This window comes from Oxyura jamaicensis, chromosome 9 (assembly GCF_011077185.1).
Source record: "Oxyura jamaicensis isolate SHBP4307 breed ruddy duck chromosome 9, BPBGC_Ojam_1.0, whole genome shotgun sequence".
NCBI classification, from domain to species: Eukaryota; Metazoa; Chordata; class Aves; order Anseriformes; family Anatidae; genus Oxyura; species Oxyura jamaicensis.
The window spans coordinates 18,330,551-18,348,707 of NC_048901.1; the positions used below are offsets into that span (position 1 = coordinate 18,330,551).

The following is an 18,157-nucleotide window of genomic DNA, read 5'->3' on the forward strand; positions in this document are numbered from 1 at the left end:
CTTTCCTGAAGCTCATCTGTCATCCAGCCCTACAGAGAGGTTATGATTACCATTGCAATATAGATCAGAGAGAATGATTACTGAAAAGGAAACAAGGAAGGTTGGGGGAGGGAAGTCTTTTCTATAGGGACACCAAGTTAACATCATCCAGAAGAACAAAGGTCTGTGGAGAACAGCTGCTGCCCCTTATTCAGAGGGAAAGATGATAGCCTGTCCTTTGTTATCCCAAAGGCCACATGAGAGAAGAAGCAGCTGATCAGTGGGACGCAGAAGTACAGCAGCTGTAGGAAAGAAGTACTGCTGGTAAAGATGCCAAAAAAGAAAACATTGAAACAAACACTAAAGAATATCGTTTATTTTGTAGATGCAGTTGTAACCTACATCCAGGAAAATCCTAACCACCTTCAGTATTTGAGATATTCAGATAGGAATCATCTGAGACCAGATTCACCCAAGGAAAAATCATTCCATCTGGGAGAGAACTAATTTTGCTCAGTGTTTCTGTGGCATAGCTGGTAGAATCTGACTACAGTCTCCTTTCCCTGAAACTGAATAGGACTTACAGATGAAAAATTCTCAACTATGTGTGTAAATAAATAAATAAATGGGGAGTTGCTGTTCTAAAAAGCTGTTTTTCATCCATATGGCCTCCAGCACTAAAAAACAAACATAATCATGCTGTCTGATATTCCTTTTTTTCTCCCTCCTTACATCTGCAGCAAACGATCTCTTTGCTTATGACTTTTTCTGCTTCTCATGGTTTTATTCCTTGCACTCCTCACACCCCATAACCCTCTCCACAGCAACAGTGCGGAATGTCACACAATGAGAATATGCAAACAAGGATACTCCTATAGCTTTTCCCCCTACCAAGCATGCATCACAGCAGCCCCATGAAGATGAGCATTCATTGCACAGAACAAAATGTTACTAAATGACAGAAAAATATAACACTTCCCAGTAGATTAAAAAATGCATGTTTATAAGAATGGACTTTTATGATTTGATAATCATTACTTTGTTATTGTTTCTATGTTATAAAGAAACGAACCATTTGCCGTATACTATACAATAAACTTAGCTGAACTAAAAATACTGTTTCTCAGGACTATGCTGTCTCCAAAGAACACCATTCTTCCCAATCTATTATGAATATATTATTATACAAAACCAAAGTATTATTTATATCAAACACAAAACAGGAAGAGAAGAACAGATAAAAAAAATCAAGAGCTCTCTCCAAATGGAGTGTGTCATTCTCATCAAATTGATCAAGATTCACAGATTCACAGGGTCTCCCTTTCCATACCAGTTTAACAAACATTTGCACTGGAGGCACAAACCCACTTGGTAATAGATTTACACTGTTAGTCCCATGCACAAAAGACTCCCCATCTCAGAACCTGCCAAGCGGCTGACCTGCTCCATCAGGAGTGATGGTTCCCAACTTCACTGCCAGGGGATACCCCGTCTCCTTGTAGTGCTCCACTGCATGTCCATTCCCTCCACTGCCATCAAAGAACCACTTCCCACACAACACCGAACCATCTGTCAGGTTTAGCCACAGATTCTCCCGCAGGTCACATTTTGAGCACTTCCAACCACTGCGAGAGAAACAAGAAATGACAGAAATGAGTAAGGCAGAAAGCAGTTCTGGATTCCCTGAATGATTCCCCGTTTGAGCTGGTAGGACAAACCAAACATACACACCCAGCCGGGAGCTATGCAAGAGAATTGCTGGCTGAGTTACTGGTTTTAATTTTTATTTATTTATTTTTAACTCTGGACTGTATTAGCCTAAAATGAATAAACCTTGCTATTCTCACCTGGGGGGAATTCTAACACCATTGTCTAACTGTACAAGTGTTTTGGCGTGTTTAGATGCCTGTAGCTCTTCTTCCCAGGAGTCAGGGTCCTGCTTCCTGTAGGGCGATTTTGCGCTGAGGAGTGCATCACAAGCTATCGTCACCTAGAAGGCAAAGGAAGATCAAACTCAAAACCTAACATGGTTCAGTGACTGGTGAGAACTTGACATCCAGCCTAATTGCTAACCACATATGGAACTGGGTATCAGTAACACTATTTATATGTTTAGATACACCAGTATTTTTCTGGATTGCAGTTCTTATTTTAGCAGGAGACTAAGAGCAACATATAATACATGAACTTCCTTGGGACAAGCTGGCATCACAACAAGAGAAGGAATACAGCAGGTAAAAAGAAATCCAAGAAACGAGGACAAAACAGCTTTTAAAAATGCCTGCCTCTCCTAGAGCTGGTGAATATCTATATGTAAAAAAGAAGCACCATAAGTAAGAAAACAAAACTCCATCTTGATAAAAATGGAAACAGGAGAAAATTCCTATCACCATTTGCACACACTCACTGACCAGTGCTGGTAACTCTTCTATGTTTGGTAATGAGATTTCATAGTGATCAGGAAATAGAACAAGCTTTGCTTCATCTTCGTATTCAAAGTCGTCACCGTTCAGATCACCGTTTGTCTCTAGATCTGGAAGAAAAAGATGGGGAACGTTAGGAAATTGTTCCAAGATCCAAGTTCCTAAACTGTGACAGCAGTACTCTATGAAGCATTGCCTGCCTGGCATCAACCTAGAAATTTACACTGTCGGGAGTTTCTTCTGGCTAAAAATATTTGTGAAATCCTCATCTAAACTGAAATCTCACCATCCTGCAAGAGGATGTGCTGAAGACCAACATTTCCAAATTAATCTGATCCCCAGTCACAATCACAGTTGATCTGGCCCCTCTCCAAACAGTCTGCTATTGCAGACACCTCATTCTGGGAGGCAGCTAACAAAATTTTGCTCACTTTGGACAAAATCAGCATATAATAGTGATGTGCATTTCACCTAGAATCTTAAAACACTGTCACAGTAGCTACGTCTAAACTGCACAGCAGAAACAATGCACCTCTGTTTCAGCACCCCATGTTTTCTGGATCACAGACCCAGCTGAAACACACTGTGGCAGTCATTCATCTTGTATCTATGGTCTTTCCTCCCATGAAGATGTCCATGGCTGGAAGTACTCCCACATCTCATCCCTAGCCTCAAACAGCTAAAAACAAGTGCAGTTTATTTCTTACTGCAGCGTAATACAGATAACCACCAACCTCACTTAACTCTGGGCTCCCTTCACAGTTTGTACTACAAGCTTGTGTTTTGATGAAGGAGAAAATCTCAACAGATGCAGTCTGCAACTCTAAGCTCTTCTTTACAAAGCAAAGAAACTGAGCATCTCCAAGCTGATGATCCATATGGCAACACATCACCAATAAATTTCATATAATGCCCATATATGAAACTTGATTGTGGCCACCATGGCAAAAACAAAAGTGTTGACCACCTCCTAAACACTACACAGATTTCAACCTGTGCAGGTTCCTCAAAGATAAAAATCTGGTGGATGCTCATGTAGCTAAAGGCAGCAAACACCTCTTCCATGGCTTGCAGTCACACACACTTCCCTCTGCCACCAGAGGGAACCTGAGGACAGCTCACATCAGCCGGTAACAGTTATCTCAAGACGTGTAAGGCCTGCTGGTATTTCCATTTCTTTATGAGACCAACATTAAAAGCTTGTAGTATTTACAGTCCACTACACAGAAACAGCAGTGATGTGCCTGCCTGGGTTCAGAATTCAGGCACACTCTTCAGCTCACCTCACCAGCCAGACCGGCAGGCAGCAGCTTCTGCTTCTGACCGCAGCTGAACTAGGGATCCAGAGATGAAAGACTGAGTATCCTATTAGCAACCATCCCCTGCCATCTAAGGACATCACATACTTAGGAGCATCAGCCTTTTGCTTGCATTGGAAGAGAAAAAGTTCCTTTTTACCTTTTTAGGCTTCACAGCATTCACATTACTAGAAAAGCAAAACACGACACCCTGTCAGTGTGGCATTCTGAATGTCTGACACAGCAGACATTGCTCTTCTTATTTTACGGAAAGACATACACAGCATCGTAACAATTTCAGGGAAAATAAACAAATAAATAAATAATGAAGATTTAACTTGCAACTCCACTTTTAATGGTGACCATGTAAAGCTGGTACACTTCCATTCCACTTATCTACTACTTCTGAACAAGGATGACAAGGACTGCTAATGATTTTAACTCTGAAGCCAGTTTCTCAGTGTTCATGTCCAGCACGTAAGGGTGGAAAGGACTTCCAAGGTCACATGCTCAAAGCTCTTGACACAGCAGACTACCTCATAAACTAATCCCTTACGTTCACTGTCAGGCAGGCCCCTTAATGATGTCAAGTTGAAAATCCCCAAATAACTACTTACGCTTTCAAATCTTGGCTTGTATGCAGAGAGCCACAGCTGCTAAGTTTGGTAAGAAGTTCCACCTGCATTATATTTTCTGTGTCAATGCAAAGGCCAATGTAGCTAAGAAAGCATGAGCTTAGCTATAATAAAAGCAGGTGACGACTACATTAGGAGGCAGTGGAGCTCACACTAAGTGAGGCTGACCCCGTAGCCACTGGGCATCATGCATAGCCTGCAGGACACTTCTAATGTGGATTTTAAAACCAGTGCAGAATTTGACAAAGAAAAAAGAGTAACTGGGGGAAAGAGGAGTGGGGGAATTCTATTTGCAGATTTGAGCATATTTGACTATAAGATAGATATTTATAACAATAAAGGCATTAAGTAGGACAAACTTTGAAGTTCTATGCTTCATACAAGGCTGTTTCTTAGACAACAATGATCTTCCAGGATACACTGTGTGTAGAAGAATTTCTGGGCAATAAAAGGTTTACTCCAGCCCTATGACTGCCACAACACAACCAAACAGTACACTTTCTAAGGAGCTGACAACTTGGTGGTGAATGTCCACATGACAAAGTTCCTATTCCAGTAGATGAACAGCTTTACAGAGCCCAGTCAGAGCCCCAGTTAAACACTGTGGTCACTAAAGCAGAGCGCACATAGGTCACAAGTGTTGTGCTGGGAGGCCAGGACAACAGCGAAAGCAAAATAACAGACACATTAAAACAGAGGCTCGACTGACGTTATTTTGGGCAAGCAGTCAGTAGAGTAAATTTACTCCAGCTCCCAGGCGTCATTTCAGTGACAGTGAGAAATGCATTGCTGCTGGGCTGACTGACAACAGCAGCTGCAGGTGGAAGATGGGGTACTGTAAACCAACCCACCGCAGGGGAAGGAGTGGACTTGCCCAGATCAGATTTAGACAAGTTACCAACTGATGGCACTAATAATAGGGGCATAAGGAGATTCCAGGCAGGACCTCTAAACAGGATATCCTGTGCGTATGGATGTGTCTGTGTGTGTGTATGAAGGGGAACACAAATGTGAAAATTGAATGAAGGTGTTGACTAATGAGACTGCAATTAATTTTGAAACCCCAGAAAGACATATTAGGAATCTGGGCATAACCCTGCTCTCACTGAAATCAGTGGATAAATTTGTGTCAACTTGGAAGTGGAGGATTAAGTCTTTAAATCAAATAATTTCTTCCTGAAGCCTCTAAATAATAATGAATTGCAGCAGTGCTTTGCAAACTACAAGCTATTCAGTTCATTTGTCTTCAGGCACGTCTCAAAAACACCAGCCTCATCAAATGAACTAATTAAAAATGAAGAAACAAAAAGAAATATTTTACAGCCATAGCATTCTCCTTCATATGAAAAAGAAAAGCAAAACTTTCTACTAGAATCATTTCCATCATTTGCTATATGTAAAAATCACATTCACATTGTTTGCTACATCTCCAAAGCATTAATACCTCATTCTTGTTTCAAGATACAGACCTCACCCATGGGATTTCTGATACAGACATGAGTTAAACAAGCAAAGCTCGTCCACCAAAATTAAAATTCTGGACTACTTTGCTAACACCATTAGCCTCTGTTAAGCTAACGTAATTTCCACAATTCCACCTAAAACAGCAGACTAAGACTTGGTAAGTGTAAGGTATGTGTTCACCGTTCTATACTCAAGCCAGAAGGCAACAGGTTTAACTCATGGTCTGATCAGTTTCCCTGTTACTGCTCAGAAGCTGGTACAATTTTACTGGGCTAAAAATTAAAAAATATTGTCAGGACATAGTAAAATCTTCCTAAGATACTTTTTTCCATTCATGAGTTTGTATATATCTATACGTGTTTACTTACATAAGCATAAACCTCTAGTGGTTAAAGTCCCCTTCAGAAGCTTATAAAACAGAAGCATCCTTACTGAAAACAGGGTCCTGCCATGGCTGCTATGAGAAATTGGAGAGCTAAGTGGAGCTGTGCTCAAACCCAGCATGGCCACTCTTACAAATGGTCTTTACACTTGGAAACCCCAGCTTTTAGTATTACCACTGCCATTCACGGGCAGGTGCCAGGCAGTTTACACATTCTCCCTGACTCCCTAAGTGAAAGTTTTCCCTTCCTTTCCAATGCCTTCTCAGAGACCAGCTGCATGCCATGGATACTCCTCCCCAGCGAGGCTCCTCTCATCAGCAATTACCGTCCTCACAGATTGCTGACAGAGCTGTTCATTTCAGTATTTGGAAACTGTTTTAATTGATGGTCTAAGTCAGCCCTGACTTTGCTCAAAACAGAGCTCTCACAAATTGCTGCACTGGCAGATACAGTTATGGTAACCAATCTGGAAGAGGATATCTGTCTATGGACAAATTTTATGACAGCCACTCTGGCAGCTCTCTTCAGACGGCAGTTTGGTGTCTGACACAGGCCAACAGACACCCACGAAGAATGCACCAGAACATGGCAGAAATGCAGAGATACCCTCCTCAGAGTAGATATCTAGAAACTAGGAGGTGTAACTGGTTGGGTTTTTGGTTGGTTGGTTGGTTTTTGGACAGGGGTCGCCTTGGGGCAGGAGGAAAGAGGGGAAAGTACTGCATGCAGATCTGGTTTCTTGGTTCAAAACAGAGGTTCACTTCTGATTCATAAACTGAGATATAACAGAGAACAAAGTATAAACTATCACTCCCGATTTTTCACTTGATAACTGTGCTGACATTTGCACTGAACCATCCATGCCACCTCCCAGCCCTACCTTTCTGAAGAGCAGGAGCTAATTTAGGCCACCTCGCTGCACACATGCGGTTAAAGCACTTCTCGTCTTTGCATTTTTCAACATCTACTTCTTCTATTGTTTAGTTACTCAGTAACGCATTAAAAATCACTTTTAGATTTGATCTACTGCCTAATTTTAAATCAAGCAGCATATTATTTCTTCATTTTTCAGTTCATTTCCAGATCATTTACAATCACATTAATTCTTCATAATTAGAAAGTTATTAAGGACTCTGCTGATAACTTTCTCCTGTGAAAACTGAGTCTCCAATCCCTTCAATACGAGGATCTTCCCTCTTACTCCATTCAGCCTTTTGACCAAGATCTTGCCGGGAAGATCACAGCACATTCTGTTAATCAACCTGCTCTTATGCATGTAGTGTCTGACTCTCCCCAACTTTTCTGGCAGACCCATAAGCATTATTTCACTTCGGAAAAAACAGTGCTTTTTTTCCTATTATATTTATATGATTTTTTATTAATTCTGATTCTTTTTTTCTTCCACATTGGCTAATGTAAAAATTAAATTTAGTAATTATATTTTTCCTGGTCCCATCATGCCATTTTTGTTTCTCTCTTCCTCAAAACTGGTGTCACACTGACGGTATCATGGCCATTTTAAGCAGGAGGTCAAAGCGCCTTCAGACTTGCTAGCCTGGATAGTACTGCAATGAGGACACTAGTCCACGCACCATGATGTACACAGTCTGCTTCACATATCACCCCAAACCCCCAGACAGCTGGCAGCATCTGAGCCAAAGTTAGCATATCCGCACTGCCTAGCAATACCTAAACAAGCTGGATTGAAGGCAGTTCACACGTTTTTATGCACCACATTGTTGTGCTTCCTGGTCACAACACAGAACTCTCACAACTTACACCCTCCAGCCTCCTCCATAAGAAAAAAAACAAACAAACAAAAAAAACCAATGCACACACACACGTTTTGCTATGGACCTTTCAATGTCCAAGGGAAGATAAAGCTTCCAGTGGATTGAGCCAACCAGTCTGTTTCTGTTGCATTTGCTGGATAGCAGCAGTGCTAGACAGTAATCAATGAGCATCCAAAATATGTTTTCCTAATACTAAGGAGATTGAAAAGGGTTTAATATCCTTAATAGACTTACATCAAAGAGGCTTATTAGAAGCAATGCAGCAAATGCCAAAACTGGACTGGCTTTGTACACAAAGCTTAATTCTCTGGGCCTTTGGGGAATTACTCAGACAGATACACCTAGAAACACAGTGATGTTAGAGTTACCACTGAGCATTCTCCATCCTTGCCTCACAGGATAAACCCGAAATGGCAGGGTACATATATATATGGGCTGATTATAGCCTCTTTGGTGCAGACCACTATCACAGGTGTCCTAGGTCACCATAAGAAAGAGAAAACCAAAACATTCTTTTAAGGCAAGAAGACTGGGAGCTCCACACCAGTGAGGAAAATGATGGGTTAAAAAGAAAAGATGCCAAATTTTGCTAACCACCTCTGCTGCTACCACATGTAGAATGATCAAACTAGCTGACCTCTCTGTGCTTCTGCTTCCTCAGAAATGAAATGTCCTATGAACAAGGACAGGAATAATTTCTGTTTTTTTTAAGTATGGCAATAAATAAATAAATAAATAAATAAATAAACTGCTAAGCCAAAGAAGTTGATACAAAGCATTTGGATGCATGGAAGTACTATCTCAACGATCAGAGCAGAGAGTTGATATGACTTTACTCCCAGGCAGCAGGGACTGCAAAGAGGACTGCAGCAGAACAACAGACAACACGAGATACATTTTCACAACTGCATTAGATTACAGAAGCACTGAAAAAAAGAAAGTGATAGTTCAGTGGGCTAAATCCACCCCAGTGAACCTGCTTTGCCTTCAGAAGTTCACCAGGACCGAGGCAGTTGGAACTGCTGCACCAGATCTATTCAGTGGGAACAAAATGCTCATGCACATGGATGGAATTTAAGGACTCCTCCAACATGGCACATCATTATGCCATGTACACTGTGTGCCAGCATTCCACAGTGACAGGAGCCTCAAAGAGTTATGCAGTACATCAGCAAGAATAAAGTTAGACCACGTTTTTGCACCTCTTGTTTACGCGTACATTTCTGGTGCTGTACAACCACTGCTGCATTGCAGCCAGCTTTGGTTCTGAACCAATCATTATAATCATCCAGTGGTAAGCATTATTTTTGATGTAAAATGACTGTAAATGGCATCTGCAGCCTAACAGTTTCTTCCTATAAAAGAAATTTCATTTGTTTATGACTTATATTAGACTTTTTTGCTCTCTAAGCCCTCCTTGCAAAACTTACTCTAGACATTAACAGCAACAATTTAATTGATCATAATCTGCAAAGGCCTCATAGGGACACATTCCACAGATCAAAGCAATTCAAATGGAGAACCATGCTACTGTTTCCACTTAGCCATAAGAGGTAGAAATTGTAATGAAAACACTTAACCTCTTCATTACCAGGAGAAAAATTCACTATTTCCTATTAATAACAGAGAGAATAAATAATAGATGAAACAGAAAAGTACCACAAGTAGTGGGAGGAGAGAGAATATAAGCATTGCATCAAATTTCCCTCATCCATATTTATGGAGCCCTCAGGTTTTCTGGGTAATCTGAATCAAAGGATATAAAAGATTACATGTTTCTGTCAAAAGGGGTGTGGTAAGAAAACTGCTTTCCATGGAACAAGGGAATGTAATTGTGGGCACAATGGAATAAGAACTGTTAAAAGATGCTCATGATGTACGTACTGCAGCATTTACTACAGGAGAGACCACAACAATCACTTAAAAGCATTTACCTGTTTTTTGAAACGTAAACAACCCTTCCCATGAACAGATGAGCAGAAAAATGCCATGCAAAGCCTTGTTGTATCTAAGCATTAAGTGTAGATAAACATTTTAAGAAGAGGGCATTGTGTGTATATCACAAAGAGCGAGAAGGGACAGAATTGGTCAAAAATGCCTATTAAACCCTATGCTGTTTGTCAATAAAGGGGCTACTTTAGATTAAAATGTTTCATTTATGTATATGACCTATTGCCAAATACGCACCAGAATTGCTAAGCATTACTTGTCTGGACCACCTTTAAAAACTAGAGCCAAAACAGAAAAAGAAAATCCCATTTTGAGCCCCAAAACCAGACACAATGGTGGACAGAACCCAACTACACATGCAGATAGGATCAGGAAAGGATTGTGCAAAAACAGCTGTTCACAATACCTAAAAATAGCTTAGCATTCCTCCTTTTTGGTAAAGCTCCACCAGATGCCCCTGGTACCTTCTGGAAAGAGAAACAAACAATTAAAAACGCATCGAGTGAAACAACAGTAAATCAGCACATACCATCGTAATTTCTGACATGCGTGTATTTGTTCACGGTCCTTCTATCAAACCATAGCCCTTGTTCAGCAAGAATGCAATTTTTTTCACTCACATCTGACAACAGGCCAGCTCAGCACTCCTTACCATCCTCACAGAGTGAGGAAGCAACGTCTGAATCCTTCCTTTGCTCTGTTAGCCATCAAGCAGAGCATGTCTCACCATTCTCATGGGTGACTGCTGTCCTATCAACAAGATGGGGACATCTAGCATCACCCAGACGTCTCAACACTAGATTCCCACTGGTATTTCTGAATGACTAAAGCTGAATTAGAGCAGATATTATTTGCATAGAAGACTCAGTCTTTCATAACTAATTCCAGTACGACCACTTCGATGTGAATTATTAGCTCAGCTAATTTTCTTCTATTAAAAAATAAATAAATAAATGTCCTTTCCATCAGGAACTAAGAGTGCTTACATCAAAGTCAATCCAAGTCACCACCATGTTCTCTTAGTATTAGATAGGAAACCTGATAATGCTCAAGCAATTATTTAGGAGGGATTTTTATTATTATTTTTTTAATTAAACTCCACAGCAAAGAATAGTAATTTCCTGATAACATCCACTTTCAAGCACTACTTTCCCAGTTCAAGAATCTTCAGACTACTGGGGAAAATGCTAGTGGCTAAGGAAACTAGTAAGTTAATGCACTTGCTTCTTAAGCCATTTTTTACCAGGCACCATTAAATGAAATCAAATGAAATCAAATAAGCCTCTGCAACCATAATGCCAACATGCTGTATTATGTAGTGTATGACATTAGTGTAATTGGTGAGGTTGTTAGGTTACTTTTTTGTTTATTTATTTATTTTAAATAATATTGGGATGCAACAGGTGGACAAAAAGCAGCCAAGAACCTGTCAGCCTAGGAAAAGCTCATGTTTGCCTCCCGTGCCTTGGTAGGTGAAAGGGTCGCATATTTTGGGTGGTTCCCTTCACCATGTAAATAAAGCTTTGACCAAAGCAAAGGCTCGAGTCATCAGCTAGATCCTGTACATCATAGATAAGTTTTCCATTCTTACTACCAACTAACAGCCATTGGCTGCACTTCAGAACCAAACATATTATTCATATACATGAACCTTAGGGAAAGGGAGTCACAGATGCAACTCCAGGATTTTTAAAAAAAAGATAAATTAAAAAAGAAATTCCTCAATGAATTAAAAATAACAAGCAGAGCAGTTTTTTTCTTCATACACTGGCATTTAACAAGTAGAAAGGAAGTAGCCAAGAATCTATTTTACAATAGCAGCAGCAAGATACAGAGTAACCTGATTATAAATATATTGAGAAGCTATTGCACATATTCCCAGGATCACAGCTTCAGAACTGAAAAATGTTTCCAATACTGGAAAGCTCCATTTGAATTCAGATGCCTCCAAGTGGAATGTTGTGATAATCATTAAGGCTAGAGATTTCAAAGAGGAAGAATTCATGTACCACATTTCTATTACTGCCAGTCTAACATCTAGCGCTTCAGCTCGATTTTCCCAAGCTGTAGATTACATCTAAACTGGAATTGTACTCGCTCAGTACTCCTGCAAAACTCAGAAGCTGGCAGTATCTGACTTCACTTCTCCACCTGTCAGAAACTACTGAAAAGTTCCCCGTTCACAAAACAACTTTGTCTTCTAACAGATGTGATCCCAGCAAATGGGAGCCCAGGCAATGCACCAGCAGTGGCATTAAATTCCATTTGCAGTGTTTCTCATACCGAGCGTCAACTGGCCTGCTCCGCATTTCCTTTAACTGCACCACTGCTAGATTTATTATTTTTTATTTTATAACAGGACTGTCCTGAATAATATCCAGGAACCCCTCACTGTAAGAAATTTCATGCTTCTCTGCCCAGTGTTTTCAGCAGGGCTGAGGTATTGCCTTAGCACCAAGCTAAAGCTCTGCCCTGTGCTACATATTACCCAGGCAGACCAATGCAACAGTTACGTGCTACGGAAGAGCTGCTAGTTTCAGAATTCTGAAAAGCTGAGTTCTGGAGGAAATAAAGAAAAGAAAAAAGAAATCAACCTTGGTGAATTAATCAAAATTTTCCTGATGATTCATCAGATGCCTCGGCTGCTGCTCTGCCACTGGCAGATATTTGACCTCTACTTAAGCCAATAGGTTAAAGATCTGGCCCTTGTCCTCTAATTGAATTATGAGGAGATACATGACTGATTCTTATTCCAAACACTTTTGGAAGCAAACAAGGATTTCTGCAGCAATGCAGTACATTCTGCAAGGACAATGCCAAGGGAACCACAGGCAAGAATAGCAATCTCCCTAAAAGAAATCTTAAGATAGTATAACCAGTGCCTTTGGCTTTACTGTATCACACACTATCAAAAGCTTGGCTTAAAAACCAAAACCACAATGCAGCATGTGCCAGACACTTCATAAAACTGTTCCAGTGAAGGCCTGATGTTTCACATTGCTCAAAGGAAAATGTGCATAGCACATAAAAATCAAACAGCCATGGTAAACAAAATCCCCAGCTAATGCATGAGGAATCCTATTTATGAGCCTTGTGTTAGGTTACAAAGTCTTCACCTGTACAGTATGGTCAGACACGGTTTCTTACGGCATGATCCAGAGTGTCACCACCTTCAAACACAGATGTCATGGCCCTCTGCTACTCCATGAGTCACAAGGAGAAAAACAGGAACCTCTGAACTACTGAAGGTGTATGCAACACCAAATAACAATCTCACTAGCTATTTCTCCCTTTTGAAGTTCTTCAGCCAAATCCTTATCCAGGGAAGGAACCTGAGGCCTCATTTTAACCCTAGTGTACCTTAATATTGAAAATTCCCAGGTCAAGTGCTGAAAGAAAGTTACATACAAGCAATACTAACATATCATCTGCTCACTTTTCTCTAGTCATAGACAGCATGTTTCAAGAGCACAAAATTCACTCCGAACTGTTGCTAAAACTAGACTAGGTTGTCCATAAATTAACAGTTAACAGTATGAGGGAAAATGTAGTGATCGGCCTCACAAGAAAGGACAGTTCTAAAATATAGCAAACATCATTAACAATCTCCACATGGGAGACATGCAATCCGCCTCTATAATTCTGATAAAACATGAACAGTTTTCTACAGGAAATAAAATAAGCAGTCAGAACATTTTACGTAACTCAGGGCCTTCATCACCCAGGGGAAACATTACTGTAGAATGAGAAAAATGAAATATTCTGTCCCACTCAAAGCAGCTATTTTAGGCCCTCTAACTGGCTGGAAGAGACCAAAAGCTATAAGCAAAGCCAGTGCCTTCCATATAGCTCATGTCAGAAGTCATCAATGGCCCTTCAAAGACAAACCACACAAAAACAGATGTTATGGAGGACAGTTATAAATTACTGTTGATACAAAGCGATATGGAAGTAGAGCAAACAGGAAGTTTGTAAGTACACATCCATATGTGTGGGGGTGTAGGACTGAACAGTGTGCAAGAGCTAAGAACCAGCATTAATTTAAGCTAAGCTTTAGATCACATGCCAGCTCAGGATTAAGGCTCGTGATTTAATTGCACAGAGATCTTTGGATGAAAAGACGTTGTGTCACCCTAAGCTAAAAACTTGTAAAAAATTCTCAGAAGCTTCCAGACAAAGCTGAGCTTAAACCAGGCATTTGACATTTCAAAGGCACCTTTCTAAAAATAATTTAGTTACCCACAATATGTATGTAATACCCACACAATACATATGCAATATGTAGAAGCGTGTAGCAAAAGATCAGTGAAAGCCAGGCAACTACATCCATCTTTGGGCAACAAGCTGCCTTTAAGATTTGACCCTCTGGGGCTCCTCATTCACCTTAGAACAGAAACAATATGATAGTTTGGGATCCAAGCACCTGAATTTGATATTCAGCCCCAAATATGAACAGCTTTACTTTTGTCATTCTAGGTTTGGCCTAGGCCTAAAATGTGTTATCTAAACAAGCAAGAGACCCGAGGACTGCCAGGCTAGTTGGTTGGGAAGCACAAGTCTCACCTCTCTCACATGTCGCTTCAGGTGCAAATAGACACACTGTCCTGTTTTCCGGTAATGCCTTTCAATGTGTTCCCTTCCAAATCCCAGAAACGTGTTCATGCACACATAGAGACCTCCTTCTGAATCCTAAAAGGAATGACACAAACAGTTACAGCACAGAAGGAACTGAACAGGACAGCAAGGACTCAGCAAGCAGAAAAAGCAAAGAATTACAAACCCTTTCTGTTATCAAGCGAGCGCTGAAAATGTGGTTTTCATACCACGTAATAGCATTTACATTACCACCCTCTAAGAGCCTTCCACACCATATCACATACAGAAACCCACTGAAACAGTTTACATTACAATTACAGGTTGGTGAGTGTCCAAATTGGAGGCCTAGAAGTCTGTCCAAAAAAAAAAAAATCCACTTGATTGCCCAATCCACAGGGATTTGTAGGCATAGAAATTTGTAAGGCATAGAAATAGTGAAGCATTTTTGGTTTTGTTTTTTTGGTGCGGTGGGGCATTTGACTGCAAGAACATTCTGAACCAGAAGTGTGGCAGAGCTGGTAGTGCAGGGATTCAGACAAAACTTCCGCTGTTGATCACAATCTTGTCTGATGGAAACATCTCAAGTGATCTTACAGCTCTTAGAAGCGGCTAACAAGAAATTCGACAAGTGTTTTGTGAACACTGGTCAGCACCTGTAAGGGATTCTCTCTAACCATGCAATTAGAGTGCTTGGAGATGAAAGCACTACAAAGGAAATGTAAAGACATATTCCTGGTGGTGATTACAAACACTAGCACTTCTGTTACAGAGCCTGGCAGGAGTCCCATCACCTTTGGCTCTCCCAAAAGCTTGGTATTGACTCCAGTTGATATCAGGAACTCACTCCATTGTATCACGGCTGCCAGCTCTCTGCTACGTCATTCAAAGTACCAGGAGGACTTCTAGTCACCTGGCTCACTGGTGCTGGATCAATTTTTCAAGCCCTCTCCAGCTGACATTGTTTTGAATAGGTGGTGCATAACAAAGATTGAGCCTTTCAGAAGCACTGCGACCTTCCTTCTATTGTGAATGTGTTTGTGCTATTGGATGGTACAGAACATCTCGTGTTAAATTCCCCAAGAAAAACCTGAACTAAATTCATCCATAGGCACCTCGGAGTGAAAAAATAAATAAATAAATAAGTAAAAATCAGTATCTCTAGAAGCAAGTCACCAATCATTCCTAAAAGTCACATTAGGCTTATACATACAATCAGTATTGACTGAAAACCTTTATGGCAACCACTGCTTTGACAGCTACCTGCCTCCAGTCCTGCGGGCTGCTACGAGCCCCGGAGGGCTGATCCCTACTACTTTCCTAGCCAGCACCAGGTGGCTTATTCTCTTCTAGAAAAGGAAGCTGAAGGGCTAGCAGTGCTAAGTAGTTCTTACTCATTTAATACCTGGCACAGAGCAGCTGGGGCCCAACAAGTCTCTCCCCTCCCACCACTGCCTCAAAGTCAGGCTTGAACGTGCCACTCTAAACCCTATCAGCTCTCCCCAGCCCCTTTCAAAGGCTAGTACTGAGTATTTCCGTGAGACTTAAAGGAATTTAAACATCCAGCTAACCTGCAGCCCTCATCCATGAATGAAGTTTTAGCCCAAGACTTTAGAAAATACCTTTCTGCTTCTCTTAATGTGAAGCGAAATAAACAAGCTTTGGCCTTTCAGATTTACCTGAAAGATGAATGTACAGCAAATTCTCCTGCCCTCTCTTTGCCTGCCTCAAAGGTGCAGGAATTTGAATTGAGTACTCCAGGATTAAAATCTGTGATCTGAGGCAGGGGTTTAAGCCATCTGCCGTTCAAACCTAACATGTACCATGAAGTCACTCATTCAGCATCTAGATACCACAATGATGGGCTCTCTGCACTGGAAATAGTAAGCTGGTTAGCCATCTCGCTTCAGAACTGCGTAAACACTACCTGAGATTTCATTTAAAATTAAAAAAAAAAGTTCATTGAATTTGGAAATCTTCTCAGCCAAGGCAAATATCTACAATCGGCCAAGGGAAAAAAAAAAAAAAAAAAAAAAAAAAAAGTTGAAGAAAAAGAAAATTCAATATCTAGTTTTCAAAATATTCATAAAATGCAATTATATTTAAGATGTAATGCACTGATTTTTAAATTCCACATACTCATTCACAGATTCATCTACTTCCAGGCCCATTAAATTTCGGCTGTCTGGTTTTATTGCCTGTTTTCCAAATCCTTTTGTATTATCTCCTCCTGTGAAAAAGTCAAGCATGTCCTCTATAAGAGAACCCTATATGCAGCCAGCCTAAATAAAAATATATTCTAATGTCAAATCCACAGTTTCTGGAACTTAGTTTCCAATTTTGTTTTCTTGGAGACCGCTCTCCCTTTTTCTCGAGGGAACCCACAAGACTGCAGACCCTTTGCTGATAAGCTGCCTATGACAACAATGTGACACTTTCAGCAGCTGAGCTAAATGTAGAACCTGCGTAAGCTGGCTGTGGTTACTGACAAAACAGCCCTTTCTCCTGGAGAACGCTGGCAGGCTATTCCCTCGTGGAACTTGGAAAAAAGATGACAGGATGTACAAAAGCCTAAAAGGCCACAGGAGAAGAGGGACACGGGCAAAAAAGCCACCTTTGCAGAGTGCTGTGTAAAGGATTAGGCCCCTGCTTGGTGCTCAAAGCACACTAGATTGCTATAAGCCAGGCTTTGTGCTGGTGAATTAACCCTACTGAAAACACAACCAGTGCTAGAGGAACGATGTTTTACATAGCTGTGGCACGTAAATCCCTGTAACTGACATTTAGCTTAGACATGTGTGAAAGTTCATGCTGGGGAAAGGCTCTAGCCTCTGGTACTGAAGACATTATTTAAGACTCCATACACACTCATGGCACCAGACACCAACAGCTTTCAAACACCACTAAACCTGATTAGGATTTGAACTAATGAGCTGTATCCCATTACCAAACTCTCTGAAATCCATGGTTTAGCAATTTTAGCTCCTGAATAAGGAATTTATAAAAGCACAGTTGGTGTGGTGGCTCTCCTGACTCGGCAAGCAGTTACATGCTTGGGCACAACATCTACTGCACAGCCGCTCGCTTCAGACCCACTAGGACAACGGCAACGCTCGCTATGAAGGGTGTCAGAGAAGGGAGTAAAATGGCAACTGTATTCCTTCCAAGTCTCCATATCCCAAACACAAAGAACAAAAAGTTTGTTCACCCTATTGCCTATGAAGTCCCGATCGCAACAGACCGTGTGTTCCGCCATGTCTCCATCAGTGTTTCCCTACAAAAAACATGACTCTGTAGGACATTTTTAGGTTCTGTTCAGAGTGTCTGTTCATCAGTAATTGCCATAATTAATCTGGCTGTGTCTGCAAGACTCCTGTTAGACAATGGCAATCCAACCTCTAATATATCTGGAATGGTTACAGCAACATTCCTTGCATGCACATGTTGCACTGAGTCCCACAACAGCACAACTAAATGACACATCTTTCATTTCAGGACAGGCTGAAAAAGAATAACAGAAGTTTCAGTCCTTAATATTCATCTAAACACAGTAAGTTACAATGAAGAGTAAAAAGTGCATGTCTCTGTCATGCACCGGTACTACCAACATCAAAACAAGAAAAAACAAAGTGGCCAACC

General features: G+C 40.8%; 1 protein-coding gene across 1 annotated transcript in view; it reads right to left on the minus strand.

The window, feature by feature from the left end:
- Nucleotides 1-18,157, minus strand: part of USP13 (ubiquitin specific peptidase 13) — a 46,423-nt gene that overhangs the window by 22,229 nt on the left and 6,037 nt on the right. Inside the window, exons 2-6 of the mRNA XM_035334955.1 lie at nucleotides 14,489-14,614; nucleotides 10,332-10,392; nucleotides 2,391-2,512; nucleotides 1,827-1,969; nucleotides 1,420-1,604 (exon numbers count right to left, since the gene is read on the minus strand). Of these exons, the coding sequence (XP_035190846.1) occupies nucleotides 1,420-1,604; nucleotides 1,827-1,969; nucleotides 2,391-2,512; nucleotides 10,332-10,392; nucleotides 14,489-14,614 (637 nt within the window). The remainder of the gene's footprint in view (nucleotides 1-1,419; nucleotides 1,605-1,826; nucleotides 1,970-2,390; nucleotides 2,513-10,331; nucleotides 10,393-14,488; nucleotides 14,615-18,157) is intronic.